Below are 19,382 nucleotides of genomic sequence, written 5' to 3' on the forward strand. Positions count from 1 at the left end.
GTGATGCTAGCCTCCAAGAGAGGACTATTTGGGGTCATGGACCTTCAACGACCATCAACCAAGGCTGATCTCTGCCCACCAAAACTGGGCAACCTCGAATCGCGTCGGTTGGGGGTGGCATAGGGACACGGGAGAGAGAGAACTCGGGCAACAACACTCGATGGAGAGGGAGGTCGATGCAAGCCTGGATAGGTGGTAGCTGGGGCTTGGCCTGCAATGACAATGGCAGCGCAGACAGAGGGCACGGACTGCAGCTCAGCAATTCACCGCGAAGAAGGGGAGAAAGAAAGAAAATGAACAACAACGAAGAAATAAAAGTTAAAAAAAAGAAAAAAAAAGGTTGGTATATTTATAATACAAGTTGTGTTGCTTAAATTCAAGCACATTATTTACGGGATGCATCAAGTAGGATTATTTACAATGATTGGACTATTGCGTCAGCATTTTCAAGCAAATTTTGATTGGACTAACTCCATTGAAATCTCACAGAAATGTTTACTATTACATTGAAATCTGTATGACAATTTTATGGCCGAATTGGCAATCTTTCCAAATGTGCGGCTATCGTTTTGATTATTTTTGGATGTGGCCGGTGACGACTGGTGAACCATCTCATTAATTTGTTTTGGCCATCTTTGCTGATGGAAGTCTTGGGACACCTCCATGGAAATGAATTTTTTTTTTTTTTTTTTTTTTGGGGGGGGTGTTAACTAGGAAAAGGCCACCATGACCGTTCGCCCTCACCAAAACAAAGGACTAACTTACTGGTCGTCCTCTACCAATTCAATATAAAATCTATACTCAACGAAAACTATAGAAAATCAAATACTTACCAAAAAAAAGGTAAAAAACAAAAAGAGAAAAAGAAAAGACTTACTCCCCCAATAACGGAAGACTAGTGAAGCCTGCCCCGTGGGGGAGGAGCCCCTTCATCCCAGGAATAGGATGCGCGCCCCACCAGTGTGAGGGAAATAGAGCCTGGTTCAGGTGGGTCCCCACCCCCCCGAGGTGGGGTATGGCCAGGGAACCCATGGGGGAGAGGGATATTGTCTTCTCTTCCCCCTCTTCCAAGGGAATACTGCAGTTTAAGATCTTGCTTAGGACCGATTCTCCATTCATTCCACCAGTTGCTACTCCCTGCTCAAAGGACAAAAAAAAAAAAAAAAAAAAAGAAAAAAAACATGGCAATCGCCGCCTGCTTCAACTCCTCACTGTCACTCCCAGATCCTCGCCCTCCCTCCACCTCCGCCGCCACCACGCCTCCCCGCCGCCGACCCGCCTCCGCCTCTGCCTCTCCACTGCCCATGCCGCTCCCAGTCTCTCCTCTCTCCCTCTCCCCCGCTGCACCCTTCACAGCGGCCGCGGCCACCTCCTCCGCTCCGCCACCTTCGCCTCTCCCGGAGGTGGAGGCGGCTTCATCAACGGCAATGGTAACTCCGGCGGCGGAGGCGGTGGGGACGATGGCGGCGCTGACGGCACTGGGGGCAGGAACGGGAAGGAGGTGCTCATGGTCCTGGCGGAAGCCGGGCGGCAGTTGGAGAGCGCGCGGAAGGATCTGGCAGCTGCGATCGAGGCTGGGAGGATTCCAGGCTCGGTCGTGTCGAGGTCACCGTTCTTCCGTTGGTTGATGCAGCTTGGAGGTCTCAAGGAAAGGCTTCTCGCCGACGGTCTCTTCCCCGCGAAGATCGCCGTGGAGGGTGGAGTGGCGATCTTCACCGAGGTATATCATTGATCGCTCCGTTCTTCGTTCGAATGATTGCTGCATTTTTTGTTTTGGTCGCGGTTCGTTCTCTGCTGTCGATCGTTGCTGGCCATTGTTTTATATTTATTTTGTAATTTCTGGTTAAACTTGGTGGGTGGCCTAGCTGAGCTACATGGTCAAGGTCAAGCAGTAAATAAAGACAGAACAAAAAATGTCATGAAACATTGACTTCACTTGTTTTTGTGACCATCCCAGCCAATATTTGTCTCTCCTCCTTAGTTCCATCCTGCCTCCCCCAATAAATTATTTCAGGAAATTTTCTAAAAAGTAAAAAATTAAATTAATTTTTTTTTATTGACATTTTTTTTCCTTTTGGCCATGGACTGATGAATGCGTATTTGGTCAAATTGGTGGGTGGGAGTTTCAGAGCATTTCTTTTCTTTTTCGTCTGGACATTTCTTCTGTGGACCTTATATTTTTAATTACAGTCCTTAATCAATTCTCTAAATACAAAACAAAGTAACACATACGTGAAACTTCCCATTATATTGGTGTGATGTAGATAATGTGAAAGTTATTCTATTTATTGCATCATGACATTTCATTTGACAATTCAATGTTTTTATTATTATTTATACATCTGTCTAATGTGGTTGATAGTTACATATCTCATTAGCTAATTACATGACGCAAACTCGATTTATTATCAAGTGAAATGCAATATAAAGTATGAAGGGTCGATTGTGCTTATTGGACGAGGGTGATTATGCTCATGTTGACATAAAGATGAGCTTTAGTGGCGAGAGATGACAGTAGCAATCTAATTTCCAGATCAAGGATGATGAATGCATCAATGTCCAAACGAATAAAAATTAGAGATTCATTTGATATTCAATCGAGTTCCCAAAGTTATAGAAGGATAAAATTCAATATTAATGATAAGGAATTTTTATCCGGGAGTATTCTTGTTGGATATTAGTTTAGTAAAATTTGAATTTCATAAGAATTCAATTTCTAAAATATAATTCGTGCCTGAGAGCAGTATAATCAATTACTTAATGTCTTCACGCAAAAAAAATTCTTAATTGCTTATTTAATCATTCATGATCATGGTCACCCGACACAAAGATGAAGAACACGAGCACCACGCCGAAAGTGAGACGCTGTCAGCAAGACAGGAGCCTGTGCACTTCTCTCTCCCTTTCTACTACATACCCTCGTCGAATAATAGCGCGACATGTGTAGCTCAAAGGTTCTTTCTATGCACGTGTCGCCTCAGGATTGCGTGACCTGAATAGTACATTGCACTGTGATGCGCACACGATCCTAGCTCCATATGATGTTTGTCTGAGTCCGGGGCTCGCCTAAATCTGTCTTTGCCTGCGCGTAGTATTCACAACAGGTGATCAGCAAGGGTGGACGGTTTCTAATTCCACCTTAAGTCTACTTATCAGAACTGATTTTTCATTCTTTTGAATTGGGTTAATGTCTTGAAATTTGGACCTATATCATCGGTTTTAAATTCGGTTTCAGGGTCTATTCGAGAATAGGCCAATTGATCAATTTCCTTGGAGTGAAAAAAAAAAAAATGATTCGAAGATGTTACATTGTAGTACGCAGTAAACTTCTTCTGTCGTTGGCCCAGGTGATAAGGAGCCTAGGTTCCCTTAAGCAAGGTCTCGAATTTGAGTCTTGTGTACGGAGCAAATGGTACTAGGAGAGCCATCCCCCTCGTGGGTTCGACAGTGCTCGCTTCTGGATTTAGTCAAGGATACTCTGGACACCGGAAGATCATAGACCATAAAAAAAACAAAAAAAAACTTCTTCCGTGTGGGTAAAATGAGAGAGGAAAGTGCAGCGAGAGAGAGCAACTTACGAAGACTCTGAGAAGACTGATGGAGGGTAACAAAGATATGATGTAGCCAGGGCTAAGGAAATTGCTGAAAGGAAGTTCATGGCAAGGCATCATGCTGGTGCAAAAAGATTTTCTCTGAAGGCTCAGAGTGTATATCCAGGACTTGACGGCCTTACTTATATCCGATGGTGCATTTAAGCATGGAGTCTATCTTCAGATGAATCTAAAAGACTGGCCTGCAACCACAGGAGGAATTCACGAGGCTTCCCCCAGAAAACTCCTAGTACCAGCACTTATCCATCATCGGCACCCCATCGAAAGGGGACCTATTACGATTACGTTGGTTCGAATGTGAGGACGAACTCCGAGAGAGAGAGAGAGAGAGAGAGAGAGAGAGAGTTGCCGTATTCAGAAGCATGTATTTTTGGTTTTTTCTCTTGAAGAATGATCTTTCTTTGGACCATGCCTCTTTTTTACTATTTTCTCAATTCCTATTTTAGGGTCTTGCAGCTCTCTAATTCGATTCCTTCAAAAATGGAGAACCGAACCAAAAAGTGTGAGTTCCTAAAAATAGGGAATCGAGAGTTAAAACTGGCAACTGTGCTCACTTTTAGTGATCGGTTTTGGATGGATCAACTCCTACTCTGAAATTGATAGATTTGTTTTAATCCATATGAATTTATAATTTTTTTATTGACTTATATTCAACCCTACTCATTAAACTTGCAATAAATGATTATGGAAATCCATAAATTGAAAATGAGTTAAACCCCACATTGCCATGCCACATCTACATGTTAGTGATGTAGAACAGGCACGTCTCAAGAAGTAATGACGCGGAGTTCTTGGTTGATGTTGTTGCTATATCCACTTACCGATCCTAGTGGCCACCCTTTCCATTTGGGAAAGAGGAGGTGGGAGCTTTGAATTCCCATTTTAGGAAGGTTGGAGTGTTGACGATTTAGTTTTAAATGTAAGTTTTGACTTTCAGATCTTGTAAGGAAGTAAAACAAAAGTCTGAGAGTGAGACTTAGAGTAGAATTGACAGAAAAAAATAATTTATTTGATTTTTGCATTACCTTCTCTCTATGCGATAAAGAAAGTGTTCAGATGGATTCGTTGGTGATTGGATTGAACTAGTTGAGTGATGTTCATGGATGCATCCGAACTGTGGAGAGCTGCACGTTTCATTTGTCTGTTGATGATGACAAAATAGTTGTTGTGGCTTTTGGATTAGCAATTAGCAGTAGAATAGAAAACCTATGAACTTGAATTCCGGCAATTCATGAGACCTAAGATTGGATGATAAATCACGGAAAAACATATCATGGGTATGATAACCGTAAGGGCGATTGAATCTTAACTGAGCATTCAATCATTACCGAAAGAAAGAGCATTGATTGATATTAACATAGACTTGAAAATGAGAATGAGGAACGTTACTCCTGTAAACGTGGAACAAGAGGAAAGGTAGGCTGCGTTCTACCGGTTTGTTGGATCAAGATACATATCAATTGAATCGATGCTTAGGTGAAGGGCTTCGTATTGTTATCCATGGTCAATTTGTGTCTGAGAAGCAGTCGCGTCGCGAAAGTAATTTTACCGATCATTTGTTTGAACAACTACACTTGCAGGCGCTGTTACCAATGTAATGTTTTTGATTACTGGTCCGTGGCAAGTTTTTCTTGATTTGAAAGGCGACTCCGCCATCTGGTATGATGCCTGTTAACCAATAATTATGAACAAGTGGACGTGAAATGGCTGGGAAAATAAGAAATGACGTGAATTGAATTGTCATTCCTGTATTTAATGTTTAGTTATTACTTTGGTATGCCTAGTCTAGCATTTCATGGCCCTTATTCAGCAAGGACTAGGAATGCTTTTCACCTTTAGTTATGCCTTGCTTATATGTTAATGAGCCATTGATGAACAGGATGATGCAAGTGGTTCTCCCTCTCGGACAGAGAACAGTCTTATTGATTCGGCTTCTGGAAGTATGTTTGGACAGTTCCATTTATTTCTGAACCCCAGATGCAGTTCATGATTTAATGCTTATCTTTAAGCTGTAGCTGTTGCAAAGCCATCAACGCAAGCAGCTGAAGAGGAGGCTCCTGCTCAAGCAGAGGCTGCAGAGCAGTTTGAACAACAAGGTTTTGTTAGATTACATAGCAAATATGCCTACCCTATTTAACTCAAGCTTATTCTTTTCGTAATTGTTGCCTTCCTTCAGCTTTTCGTGAATGTGTTACCGGGACATAATGGTGTCTTGCTGGGTACCTATTGTTAACGAATTATTTGGTCCTCCTTTTACTTCATCCATTCTGATTTGAATGCGAATTTATTTATGTGCTATGCACATAAACTAGAAATATGTGTGTGCATCTCTTTACTCGGCTAAATTAGAAATACGTGTACATCTCTTTACACAGCTTATAGAGAGAGTACAAACTAGTAAACCGTTCCATTGCATAGGACAAAATGTTCTGGGTAATCACAAATTAGGAGGCAAGAAGCTTCTGTTTAGTGCATTCATTCTGGTATGGACATTGTTTATGATTGCATCCACAATCTAGTGTTGTTTATCAAGAATTGCTGCTATGGTATCCTTTGACACCATTTCACCAATAAGGTGATTTAATAGTCACATATATCATAGGGCATTCTCTAGTCATATTCTCAGTGATTGAATGATCATCTTCTCCCTTTTTTGTCCTCTCAAAAGCTTGATTCACTTACTCCTATCAACTAAATTGTATCATCCGTTATGGATCATGGATGTATGTTGAATCTTCTTGGATATTCCTCGCCATTCTCTGTTGTCGTCTTGGAAGGCTCAATTCACTTTAATGAACTTCTATCAACTAAGTTGTATCATCCGTTATGGATCATTGTTATATGTTGGATCTTCTTGGATAATTCTCGTCAGTCCCTCGATTAATGCACATAGTGATGTTAGTTGCAACTCACAATCTTAGTGGAAAGCCTCATTTAGTTGGTGTCCAGGCACCGACAAAATACTTGCTCTAGGTTTTGTTGGAGATGCCAGGCATGTGTAATTGTTTAAAAAAAATTTGGATGTGATTTTTGGTTAGTGACGTGTGCAAGTGTATGGTATAGTTTGTAGTGGATGGACAAGGGATAGAGTAGGATAATTGAAGGACAAAGAACATGAGATATGGGAAATAGTTTCATTAGTTGGATAAAATAATTTTACAATAGTTGAAGGAAGTGTTGGTGAGGGAGCTACATGATATGGAGTATTATCTCATGCTCCTCTCACTCTTTTACATTTGTTATTTTGCTACGCTCCCCTCTTTCCTATTTATAGAGACTAAATACAACATTCTAGAATAATGTGGAATGTTGCCACTTAGGCTTATTCTAGGAAATTCTAGATTGTAGTTTTTTAGAGACTTCTCTTACATGTTGGATATTTTCCTCTTTCTTGCAGAAACTTCATCTAGGGAATTCTAGAAGTTTAGCAACTCTAGGAAATTCTAGAAAATGGATCACTATTTCCAACAGTAATGAGCTACATTGAAATTCTGGAAAAAATTTGAAACGAAATACAGATGGATGAGAGATTTTACACTCTGTATAGGATCTGGCAATTAGTTTTTTCTTACCTCTGTTGTCCTTTTCTTTTTAAGTGCTTTATAATGGCGGTGCTAATATTTTTACAGGCGAAATATCGGGAGGTAAACATGTTCATAGCGAGAGTCAACAAAACTTGGATGACCAGAATGATTCGCGTTATCAAACCAACGAGCGTAAATTGCGCTTCAATGCAATTCCCTCCAGCGGGGAAAGTGATTCTGCACAGGGGGCAATTCAAAACCAAATGATGGAAAAGGTTGAATATCAGACATCTATCCTCCCTGTCCCCATGGAGTCACTCATCAATTTTCTTTCCTGTTGTTTGAGTTATCGCTACAATAACGTGGGACAGGTCATGTGGAAAAATAGCTTAATGCCAGGATGATAAAAAGCTTTACACCTCTCATTTTCATTTCCCCTATTTCATATTGAAGCGGGAAATAAAATAATAGTTGTTTTGGGTGCTTCCACTAACGATATTGTTCTTTCGTTATCTCAATATTTGACTTGCTCCGTCATGTAAGCACGTGAATATTTTGTTAACTCATATCTTCTTTCTTGAGACAAACATAGATTGAACTTACATGGAAATCCAAAGGTAAGGACAACTTGCCTAATGAAAACGGAGATTTAGGAGCAGCCGGGCGCACTAGTGAACAGGTACGTCTTCCCCTAATGGTCTGTCAGTGTTCAAGAGGGGACGATGATTTATATTTCATCTTGAATGGACTGGTTTGAGTACCTTTCTGCTATATTTTGCCGACCGATATAGGAATAATTTTGTGACAAACTGCTTGATATAATACGTAAGCGGGCTTCACTGCAGTTAAAATTGAAAACTCATTATCTTTACAGATTATTTTGAAATGGAAATCTGAGCCACAGACGGTGCTTATTATTCAAAAACCAGGATCGGAGGATGCTCTAGATCTATGTGAGACAATAGTCAGGTTTGAAACCATTCAAATTTCCTGCAACAAAAGTGATATTGGCTTTTGGTGCATCATTGAATAAACTTAATGACTTCAAATTTCCTGCAAAAGAGAGTGCAACGTTCAGATGACGTTAGTATTTGGGTAAATTCCCACATCTTTGAATACTGGTAATGATAAACAAATCATAGACACATGCGCATTCCTTTTTGATTGTTAAATATTTAGTCCTTCAATTTTCTATTTGCTAGATGGTTAAACTTCGACAACAAGCGCATTTACGTGGAGCCAAGGGTCAAACAGAAGCTTATCGAGAAAAGTTGTTCCTTCAACGTTGTGAAAAGTTGGCAAGATGATGAGCCTGGGCAGACTCCTGACCTCCGGGGAAAGCATGAAAGAGGTACGATCCCTCTGTCTGGTAGCTACTAGTCGATGCAATTAACATGTTATAGCTTATAAATTGGATTTTCTCTTTTACTTTTTGAGGGGATAAATATATATCATTTCTCTATTCTCTTATAGAGAACTTTTCAGCTAGAATGTTAGTCTCTTTTGCTGTGCTCTGCCTCAATTATTGGATACTACAAAGTTTTACTCCTTTTGGCAACCAAAAGTTCTACTTGAAATAGCAAATTTTTTTTTTTTCGTTTATGTGTTTGATCTCTCAACATAATGGGATTAGCGTTATATCATTTGAGACAATTATTTTAATGACTGTAGAATGCCAAATTAGACTATTACAAGTCTTCAACTTCAGAGCTTTTCAAATTGATTTCTCATGTCAGTCATGATTTGATCATGCTGCCATTGTTGCTGACCTGTTCTGCTTGATTTTTGTCTGAGGAAAAGAGAAAAAAGACATGCTCAAGGAAATTGACCTTGTGATCACTCTTGGTGGTGATGGAACTGTCTTATGGGTATGTGTGCTTTCCCAAGGCAATGCATTCATCATTTACTGTAGAATCAGTCACGACTCCTTATTTCCGCTATTCTTCCATGTCGAGTTACTGAGTGCAGCATCATAGCCAGACCTGAGTGCGATAGCCCTTGTTTTTCTTATATAAAGCAATCGCATAGTCATTTTTTGGATCATCCAAATACGTTTGACGAACTATATAGACATGGATTGATTTTATTTTTTTTTTTTGGTACTTTTCTTATCCTGAAAACGAAAGGAGGAAATCATTCACTATGGAGTCTTTCTGCACCCTCTGGAATGCAAAAGAGAAATGTTGATGAACGGTATTTATATACTACTAGAAAGTTTCCAAGGATTTTATAGAATGCAAAAATGAAGATGTTGTTCATCTACTTTGTAAAACGGTAATCATTCTGAATTTCCAAAAAAAACTCTCAGACTTTTTGCCCTCCAAATCAGTGAAAGAATTGCAAGAAGGATAAAATTAATGTATACCTTATATCAAAATTATACTGTGTATGTAGGATAGCATTTTGGAGAAAAGTCCATTAGACCAATTTTGTGGGGTGGTACATTCCTCATCCTTACATATGAAAGCCTCCTCTACATCCACTGTTTTTCTGTATATAAAGTTCAACATAAAGTGTGCACACGCGCACTTGCGCGTGTAATTTGCTATATAGTATAATGTGCAGGCCCGAAAGGCTGGACTATTGATTTAGAGACTCCAAAAGTTGTGTCTATTCTCATTAAAGAAACTGAAAGCTATGCCTATTGCACTAACATCTATCATAAGCTAACAAAGTACTGTATTTGTTGCACTAAGAAAGGAAAGGTTATCCTAATAAGCAATTCAGCTACCATAGCAACTTGTATGACCAGGGAGTCAAAATCAACTCTTAGCAACACTGGTTCGTGAATCTATATACGTTATTGGCCTAACATTTCATGTCCTCTTTATGTTCTCTAAGAGCATAGTCCTTAAGTGCAATCTACACCACTTCACTGACACTTGAAACAGTGAATAGTCATCTATTAGTTCCATGAACGTATGCTTCCATGGTGGAATTGTACTGAGTTGTACTTCTGATGTTCCTATTGGATCTTCATTTGAATCTTAAGTAAAAAATGGAGAGTGTATTTGTTTGCAGGCAGCATCATTGTTCCAAGGACCAGTGCCCCCTGTCGTCTCCTTTTCTTTAGGGTCCTTGGGCTTTATGACCCCTTTCAGTATCCTTTTCCTTATGAAATTTTTTATGATATTCTTTTGGCATGAGATGAACAAAGCATGTGGTATAGCACAGATGCTATCAACTTAAAAATGGAAACTCTCTCACTCGTTGATGACTTGAAAAAGTGATCCTCAACCTACTCCAGGCAGGGAGAACTACGAAAAGACACTCAAATTGATTCTTAAAGATCCCTTCCCTATAACATTACGGCGTCGGTTGCAGTGTCACGTTGTCCGGCATTTGGCTGACAAAGGAAAGGCAGAAGAAGACGAAAATATATTAGTTTTAAATGAAGTCACGATTGATCGGGGGCAGGGAGGGTACCTCACAAAGTTGCAGTGTGAGTGCGATGGCTCAGAGATCACTACGGTACAAGGGGACGGGCTAATCCTGTCAACTACATCTGGCAGCACTGCCTATTCATTAGCGGCTGGAGGTTCAATGGTCCATCCTCAGGTATCGTAAAACTCTCTCAGCATCAATCGCTGTTTAATATTTAATATCATTAGTCTATGAGCCGTTTCAGATTAAAAAGAAATCCACATCTGTGCTTTGCACAGGTTTACACGCACTTCTAATAGCTATCCATTGCAAATCATCCTTTTTCTACTGTAGAAATCAATTAGAAGATTGCTCTCGGCTTTCTCATTTTCTTAGACGCTTGTCTTGCAAGTCTGGGAGCTGTAGACTGGGGAAGCCGAAGGCTCTCTGAAAAACATAGACATTTGATTCTAGAAGATCGTGAGTTACTTGCGTATTGATTACAAGCTATCCACATATTAAGTACAAGCGTCTTCCATCAGGAAAGCATTTTTTTTTGATCTGGCAAGTCTGCACTGTTGACTTTGCTGTGTCAATTTTCAGGTTCCCGGCATACTATTCACGCCAATATGTCCCCATTCCTTATCCTTTAGGCCTTTGATATTACCCGATCACGTCACTATTCAAGTAGAAGTGCCTTTAGGCAGCCGAGGTTCCGCATGGGTATCATTCGACGGCCAGAAACGGGAAGAATTGAAAGCCGAGGACAAGCTTATCTGCAGCATGGCTCAGTGGCCCGTCCTTACTGCTTGTCCGGATGGTTCCACTTCCACCCGGGACTTCTTGATTGGCATCCGGGAAGGCCTCCATTGGAATCTGAGGAAACCTCAGTTACCTGATGGTCCGCAAAAACAGTGAGTATTCTTTTCCCCTCCACCGTATGTTGTTTGGGTATTGGCCAACAAAATCAATATTGAAGCAGTAAGTTGTACACGATGTATTTCTTCGTATGTATGTATAAGACAGAATCCATTCGATTTCTAAAAAGGATTACAAATCCTTAACTTTTCGAGGAATCCTTCATCAGTGGTTGTGAATGACTGATTTTTTTTTTTTTTTCAATCTTTTCAACCTTGGTTCCGTAAGAGCTATGCTTGTGAGAAGGAGGATAATAAAATTTTTGAATTTTTATTACTAATATCAGAAATTGATTTTTTTAGTCCAAATAAAACGAATTGTATTTTTATTTGTTTTAGCAATTTTTTCTTTATTTGTTTCATTATTGTAAATGTATTTATCATCATTTTTTTTAATTATAAAAAAAAAGTTGTGTAGTGATCCTTGGACTATTAATGATATTGCTAACTTGGTGACCTTTCGGTCCATATTCAGAAGATGCCTTAATAAACAAATAAGAAAGGCTTGAATGGTTTTCAAAGCTGTTGGGTCATATATGTTTACACCAGGAAATGACAAACTCTTTATGATCGTTATAGAGTTGGTTTGGTCGAATATGGATCTCGGTGATGAGATCGATATGGCTATCAAATGTGATGATAATTGACAGTTATATAATGTAGTTATTGATGATGATAAAACTCATCGATGACTAAGTTTAATGATCATCATTGAACATGAAATACAACTATCAATGCGATGGTGAATGGTTGATGAACATATTGATTTGATGATAAAATCAATATATGGCCAATGTTATAGTAAATTTGGCTAAACGTTGGATGCAGGGAAATGAAGGAAGGAGACAAAGTGGAGATGCCAATCGAAGGCAAAAAAACCGATTGACGGTTGGGCCCAGTGGCACTTAAAGAATGGTACCCAGCTGCAAACGTGGGATAATGCGACCTAAAATTGTGGAATTGCGGTCGTAACTGCATATGGAGTATTAACTGCTTGTAGACAGTTATATTTAGCAGATTACAAAGGGTGGTGTGTATTATTATAGGGTGCTCGATCATCAAGCAAGTTGTTTTTCTATGTATTTTCAGTTGACCAATGTCTTTTAAATTTCTAGTATGTGTGGCCTTTTTCCTTTAATTTTATTGTTCTTCATTCTTGTCACGCAAATTCAATTCTTATCCGAGTCGCCGGTAAACGCATCTAACAAAAAGCCAAAGACCACAACTTTTTGCTGAGATGTTTTTCACGAGCTGGGTCAACACTTTAGCGAAACATTTAATTAGCACACCTAATGGGACCATTGTGGTTCGATTGGGGAAGTGCAAGGGAACGACAATACTGCCGAAGTCATTGCATTGCGGAATTGAGAGGGCTGTACATTATGAGTGAGAGAATTAACAAAAAAGCCTCAAACTTATTATAATTGTACCAATTTAGTCATAACCTTTTTTTTTAAAACTAGTTCAGTCCTAAACTTTTTACAATTGTGTCAATTTAATCTATTCGTCTAAATTTGGTGGCTGGCACTGAATAGAGAAGGTAACTTTAGGCGATGCAACACCAGTCCATGAATCTATATAGGTTATTTGTCTAAGATACCATGTCCTCTTTATTGGCTTTAAGCATCGTGTATGCCTCTACTTGGTCCTTAAAAGCATCTACCGCCATTTCCCCTTTAAATTAGCTCTTAGAGCAGTTCTCAGCGTTTAGCCTTGAGGAGAGCTGACCGGAAACAAAATTGGGAAACCCTGAGGAGCCGCCCGTAGCATCCATTCAGTTTGGACATTCTCGGTGTTTAACCATCCATCTTCCCATATGATGGACAAATTGTATGTTCTTATTGCTATTCAATGCAGGGATCTCATGGTGTGATCACTTCACTGAATATTCAGACCATGCATTTCTGTTTTTCATTTGTCAACTAAATGGACGCATGCATCCATGGTGATATTGTACTCAGTTGTACTTCTGATGTTCCTATTGAATTTTCATTTGAATCTTGAGAAGCAAATACAAGTTCTGTTTATTTACTTAAAGGACCAGTGCCCCATGTTGCCCCCTTTCCTTTTGGGTCCTTGGGCTATATGACCCCTTTCTGTATCCTTTGCTTTTCAATAGTTTTAAGAAGCCCATTTTGGCATCAAATGAACCAAATATGTGGAATGCACAAGATGCCATCAACTAAAAACCGATAACTCTGTCACTGGTTGATGACATGAAAAAGTGATCCTCAACATACTTCAGACAGTGAACGCTACAAAGAAGACTTGAATTCGATTCTTAAAGGTCCAATCAGCATAACATTACGGTATTGGTTGCAGTGTCACGTTGTCAGAGATTCGGCTAGAAATGAATATGAAAGAGAAGAACCAATACTTGTTTTAAATGAAGTCACAATTGATCGAGGAATGTCATCGTATTGCACAAATTTGGAGTGCTATCGTGATAACTCGTTTGTCACTTTGGTACAAGGGGATGGGCTAATCTTGTAAAGTACATTAGGCAGCACTGCCTATTCATTAGCAGCTGGAGGATCAATGGTCCATCCACAGGTATCACTAACCTCTCCTAGTATTGATTGTTTTTTACTATTTAATGTCATTAGTCGAATTAGTAATTTTTTCAGTGGAGGAATTTTACAAGTGCTTGATAATTATGAGAAGACAGAGCGGGTTTTTCTCCTTAACGTTGCAATTACAGGATTATATATTCTCATATGAGTCTAAATTGGTACACTTGTGACAAATTTATCCCAAATTTTTTTTTACCAAAAAACCTCAAACTGGTACACAAATTTCCAAGAAAAATTAAAATCTACCCTCTGTTAATTTTGGTTAAAAATTATTAAATTAAATAACACGTGACAGTTGACTTATATAATTTTACAAACAAATATACCAGCTATTTTACCGGTTTGGGGTTTTTATGGTCGAATAAATTAGTTTGGAGTAAATTTGTCATAAATGTAATAAATCATCATTTTTTTTCTACTATAGCAATCAATTAAAAAAATTAAATCTATTGCCCTTTGCTTTTGTAATCATTTTTTTCTAGTACATGCTTGCCTTCATTTTAGTACAAGCTTCAGAGCTGTAGATTTGCGAAGCCGAAGGCTCTCTGAAGAAAAATGAAAAGAAATTTGATTCTAGATGATCTCGAGTAATTGCATATTAATTACAGTCTATCCACATATGACGTACAGGTATCCTCCATCAGCAAAACAATTTTTTTTTCTTGGCAAGTCAGCACTGCTGAATCTGCTCTGTCGATTTGCAGGTTCCTGGCATACTATTCACGCTGATTTGTGCTCATTCCTTATCCTTTAGGCCATTGATCTTACCCGAACACATCACTATTCGGGTGCAAGTACTTTTCAACAGCTGAAGTCAGGCGTGGGCATCATTCGACGGCAATGACAGGAAAAGTTAGGGTGCGTTTCTATTTTTTTTCCCGAAAATAATTTTTAAACAGAAAAATATATTTAATAAATTTATATAATTTTTTTATTTCTTTTAATTTTTTAATATTTTATTTTATTTTTTTTTTTTATTTTTATTTTTAATTTTTAATTTTTCTTTTTTTTCTTTCTTCCTTTTGGTTGGTCACCGACCTTGGCCAAAGAAAAAAGAAGAAAAATAAGAAAAAGTGTTTTTCAAAATTGTTCCTGAAAATAAAAGAATAGATTTATTGTTCTCAGGAACAAAAGTATAAACAAATGCGTTTCTATTCTTTTTTTTGTTACCTCGAAAAAAAAAGAAAAATTTGTATTCCAAAGAACAAAAATACATTTAAACAAACGCGCCCTTAGCAACCGGGGGCGTACTCATCCATAGCATGGCTCCATGGCCCGTCCCTACTGCTTGTCAGGTTGATTCCACCAGAGACTTCTTGCATAGCATCCATGATAGCCTCACATTAATGCTAGCTACGTCATTGTGTTGTTCTTCAAACGGCCTCTTCATAGTTGAAACTATTTTAAGATTTGGCGTAATTTCTCTCAACTGCTCTAGTGTGAAATGCCTTGAGAGGTCAATATTCCCCAAATGGTTATCTTCCCTTTATCTTCTAGTTGTAGAAGATTCGGAATGCATGATCATATCTACTAGCTTTTGACAGTGGATTGTTGGGACCATAGCATCATCAGCCTCCCGTTAACTTCTGATCCTCACTACTGCAATTTACTCACGGAGGAAACAGGGGGAGAACCGCCTTGGGGTGAGAGACCTATGCTGTCCTCATATTCCCTTTATGTTGGGAAGACAAAGATAGATAGGGAATTAGGGGATTTCACGGTGGTGAATGTAGACACCATGTCAAAACTTTAGTTCTGGCTACTACCAGATAGGTAGGTATAGTAGCCTTCCGTGCTTGGAGTGAGTGATGGTGGGTTAAATGCCCACAGCTGGGTTGATAAGCCTTTTAGTACTGTCCTCAACCATAGGTTGACCTAGTTCCCCGGGTTGTAGAAGATTCGGAATGCATGGTCATATCTACTAGCTTTTGACAATGGATTGTTGGGACCATAGCATCATCAACCTCCCATTAACTTCTGATCCTCACTACTAAAATTTACTCGGATTAGAAAAAGGGTCCCATCGAGCATACCAAAAAGTCGTGTTTTTTTTTTTTTTTTGCTAAAGGCATACCAAAAAGTTGTTTACAACTAAGGAATTGAAATCCAAGTTATGGTAGTTAAAGGTTGCGAGAAAAGTAAACTGTACTGAAAATTTAAAGTGCTGGAAATATAAATTAACATAAAAATTAAAGTTAAATGTAAATTGCAAGGACAGATGTATTATGTGATTGCTTGTTGTACAAAAGTTACTTACAAGCAGTTACTTATTTTGAATCTACAATATGAACTCCAAACAAGATTTTCAATTATTTCTTCTTATTTACAAGATGTTACTCATTTTGAGATTATAGGCAAAACCACCTAGTGGAAGTGTCTTCCTCTTCGAGCTCCAACACTTAAGAAAATTGCCATAATTGGCTATTTATGACCCTCGTCAACTGATGAAGGCTTTCGTCCATGATCTGTTCGCTACATGTTGTCGATTTCCTTCACTACCGACGAGCATGTAGCTTGCCGATTATCTTGTTTACTGGACTTCTACTTTGACCAAGTTTTGCTCACAGCTATTGAGTTTGCAGCTCGGCTAGTTCAAGAGTTGGTCATTTTTTGGTGCTAATAATTATAATGTAAATTCATATTCATCTTATGACATGTCCATCACCAACCAAAAAACGAATAGATTCGAATTTCATAGAAAATAAACTCATTTATCCATGAGTTATTTCAATGATGATTGCTTTGGCGCATGTTTTTGACCAAATGATTTGATAGCTATATTTGTCAAACAACGTAAAAATTATTAAGAAAATCTTAAATTTATTATATGGCGGTAAATTCAATCATAAATTTTTTAATTATACCAACTTAGTCATGAATGATAATTTGTCAATTAAGTACTAACTTTTTCAATAACATCAATTTGATCTCAAACCTTTTAATGAAATATTAATGTAATCATTCTAACTTATTTTGACTAGAAACCGCTGACATGGTGGTTTAGCAGTGCTAACTATTCCATGTAGTGATGCCGGCGCTAATGTAAATAATTTTAAAACTCTCAAATTTTTTGCTGAAAGTTTTATTGGTTTTTTATTTTTTGATTCTTTTTTAATCTTTTTCGATGGGTTGGCGGCCCAGGCGAGGGCGGCGAAATTTGGATACGAACGGTGACGACCGGCAAACTATCTCATTAATTTCTTTAGGGCATCTTTGCTGATGAAGTTGTGGGACATCTCTAAGGAAATAAAACGCGGGATAAACCTAGAAAAAAAGCCCACCACAACCGTTCACGCTCACGAAAACAAAGGACTATTCTTACTGGCTGACAAGGTGGTTGTCCTTAGCCAAATCAATATTAACATCGACATCCCACGAAAACTATAGAAATTAATTAAAGACTTACCAACCCCCCGCAAAATAAAAATTAAATAAAAGACTAAGACATTTTACCTAAGGTTCCCTCCATGCTAGGATTAGGGCTTTGCCCCATAATAAAAGACTAGGATAAACGATTAATTACTAGCGATGCGAACTCACACTTTTCTTTTCTTTTCTCAGCCAAACCGGGCTTATCGTTTTCCCTCAGCATCATTAATATAAAATGAAAGCCTGACAAACTTTGATCATGATCGCCCCTCAAAAAATAAAAGGGAAAAAAACTATGGTCGTTCTAAATTCATTAACAGGATAATTTGATTGGCTCCAATAACTCTTCCCGCAATCCATTGTGAAAAGTCAATGCTTATTATCAATAAAACATATCCCTTAATGTGATAATTGAATATTCTTCTCAGATAACCTTTCGTCGCAATCTCATGGCCAATTAGAGATCTCTATGCAATTTCTCCCCTTTTCTTTTTCTTGAGGCAGTAGCCATTCGTTTTTTCAAACCCTTTCATCAAACTAAGAAGCCTTGTCGCACTGATTTTTATTTTATTTTACTTTTTATTTTTTATTTTTTATTTTGGACTAAAGAGTTTATGTCAGAGAAGAAGAGAAATTGAAATGCAAGTACTGAAAACTAATGGTTGCGAAAAAGGTTAAGTGGTACTGGATATTCAAAGTGCTGGAAAAATAAATATAAATTTGCAAGAACAGATATGTATCTATGATCGACCGTGTGTGCAAAAATAACAACGTGGATATTTGTAGCTGACTATATGGGCTTACTTATCAACCGTCTTTCTAATCCAGTATGAAGTTGTTGTTGAGAAGTTATAAATTCTAAACATTATTTCCTATCATCTAGCCATAATTATCCATGAAAAGTTACAAATCCCAAGGTTATAGGCATAGCCACCTAGCAGTCGCGTACTTGCGTCGAGCCACTGTCTTCGTCTTCGAGCTCCAATACTTGGCGAAATTGGCGCTATTGGTGACGGCTCTCATGAATAATCCCTCTGCATATGTCGTCGATTTCCTTCACTATCGATGACCTTGTAGGCTGCAGATTGCCTTTATACAGGACTTCTGTTTGGATTTGACCAAGTTTTGCCCTTGTTCGACTACGTTTGCAGCTCTTCGAGCTCAGGAGTTAACAATTTTTATTTTTATTTTGGTTGGTAAGCTCAAGAGTTAACAGTTATCATGTGGATTCATATCCATTACGATGTGACCATGACAAATAAAAAAAAACGACCGGTTGGGATTTGACCGCATTATTAAGAATAAAAACTAATCTTATTTATCCACGAGTTATTTATATGATGGTTGGTTATTTAAGCGCATTTTTCCGAGCCAAATGATCTACCCCATTATTAATCAAAACAATTGTATCACTGTTCTTTCACCGACCCACCAATCGCGCTTTATATATTTATTTATTTTGTAATTTCTGGTCAGGGTCTAGCAATAAATAAAGACAGAACGCAAGTGTCATGAAACTTTTGACTTTGAATCCGCCCCTCCTCCCTCAGTTCCATTCTGCCTCGTCCCCCAGTAATTTATTTAGTATATTATTTGAAAAGAAACTGTTTTTTTAAAATTACATTTTTCTCTCGCTTTGGCCATGGACTATGTATGATAAATGCATAAATGGTCAAATTCGTGGGCAGGACTACTTAAATTCTGGACTTTCACGGCCTTTCTTTTCTTTTTTCTTAAAGTTTGGAAATATCACATGTGGACCTTGTATTTTCTTATAATGGCCCTTAATCAATGCTCTTAATGCTAATTTTTTTAAAAAAAAATTGGGGACACACATGTGAAACTTCCTATTATGTTCATGTTACATAAACAACGATATATGAATGAAAGCTGCATTGATTATTATATGGCAACAACATCATTTAACTGTTTGTCATTTTATTATGATTTATTCGTACATTTTCATTGATCCTCGCATGTCACATTAATTGATCAACTGACACTTGCTTGATATTTTCTCAAATG

General features: G+C 38.2%; 1 protein-coding gene and 1 pseudogene across 1 annotated transcript; both read left to right on the forward strand.

The window, feature by feature from the left end:
* The first annotated feature begins 1,015 nt into the window (after positions 1-1,015).
* Positions 1,016-12,563, forward strand: LOC104421503 (NAD(H) kinase 1). The gene is made up of 12 exons (XM_010033472.3): positions 1,016-1,720; positions 5,491-5,551; positions 5,627-5,707; positions 7,241-7,410; positions 7,728-7,814; positions 8,010-8,104; positions 8,338-8,486; positions 8,936-9,003; positions 10,157-10,235; positions 10,383-10,693; positions 11,102-11,412; positions 12,244-12,563. Exons 1-12 carry the CDS (start codon positions 1,016-1,018, stop codon positions 12,299-12,301), a joined length of 2,175 nt encoding a protein of 724 aa, XP_010031774.2. The 3' UTR covers positions 12,302-12,563.
* Positions 12,564-13,341: 778 nt separating this feature from the next.
* On the forward strand, positions 13,342-15,529 carry LOC120288693 (annotated as a pseudogene).
* The last annotated feature ends 3,853 nt before the right edge of the window (positions 15,530-19,382 follow it).

Source organism: Eucalyptus grandis, chromosome 10 (assembly GCF_016545825.1).
Source record: "Eucalyptus grandis isolate ANBG69807.140 chromosome 10, ASM1654582v1, whole genome shotgun sequence".
Lineage (NCBI taxonomy): Eukaryota > Viridiplantae > Streptophyta > Magnoliopsida > Myrtales > Myrtaceae > Eucalyptus > Eucalyptus grandis.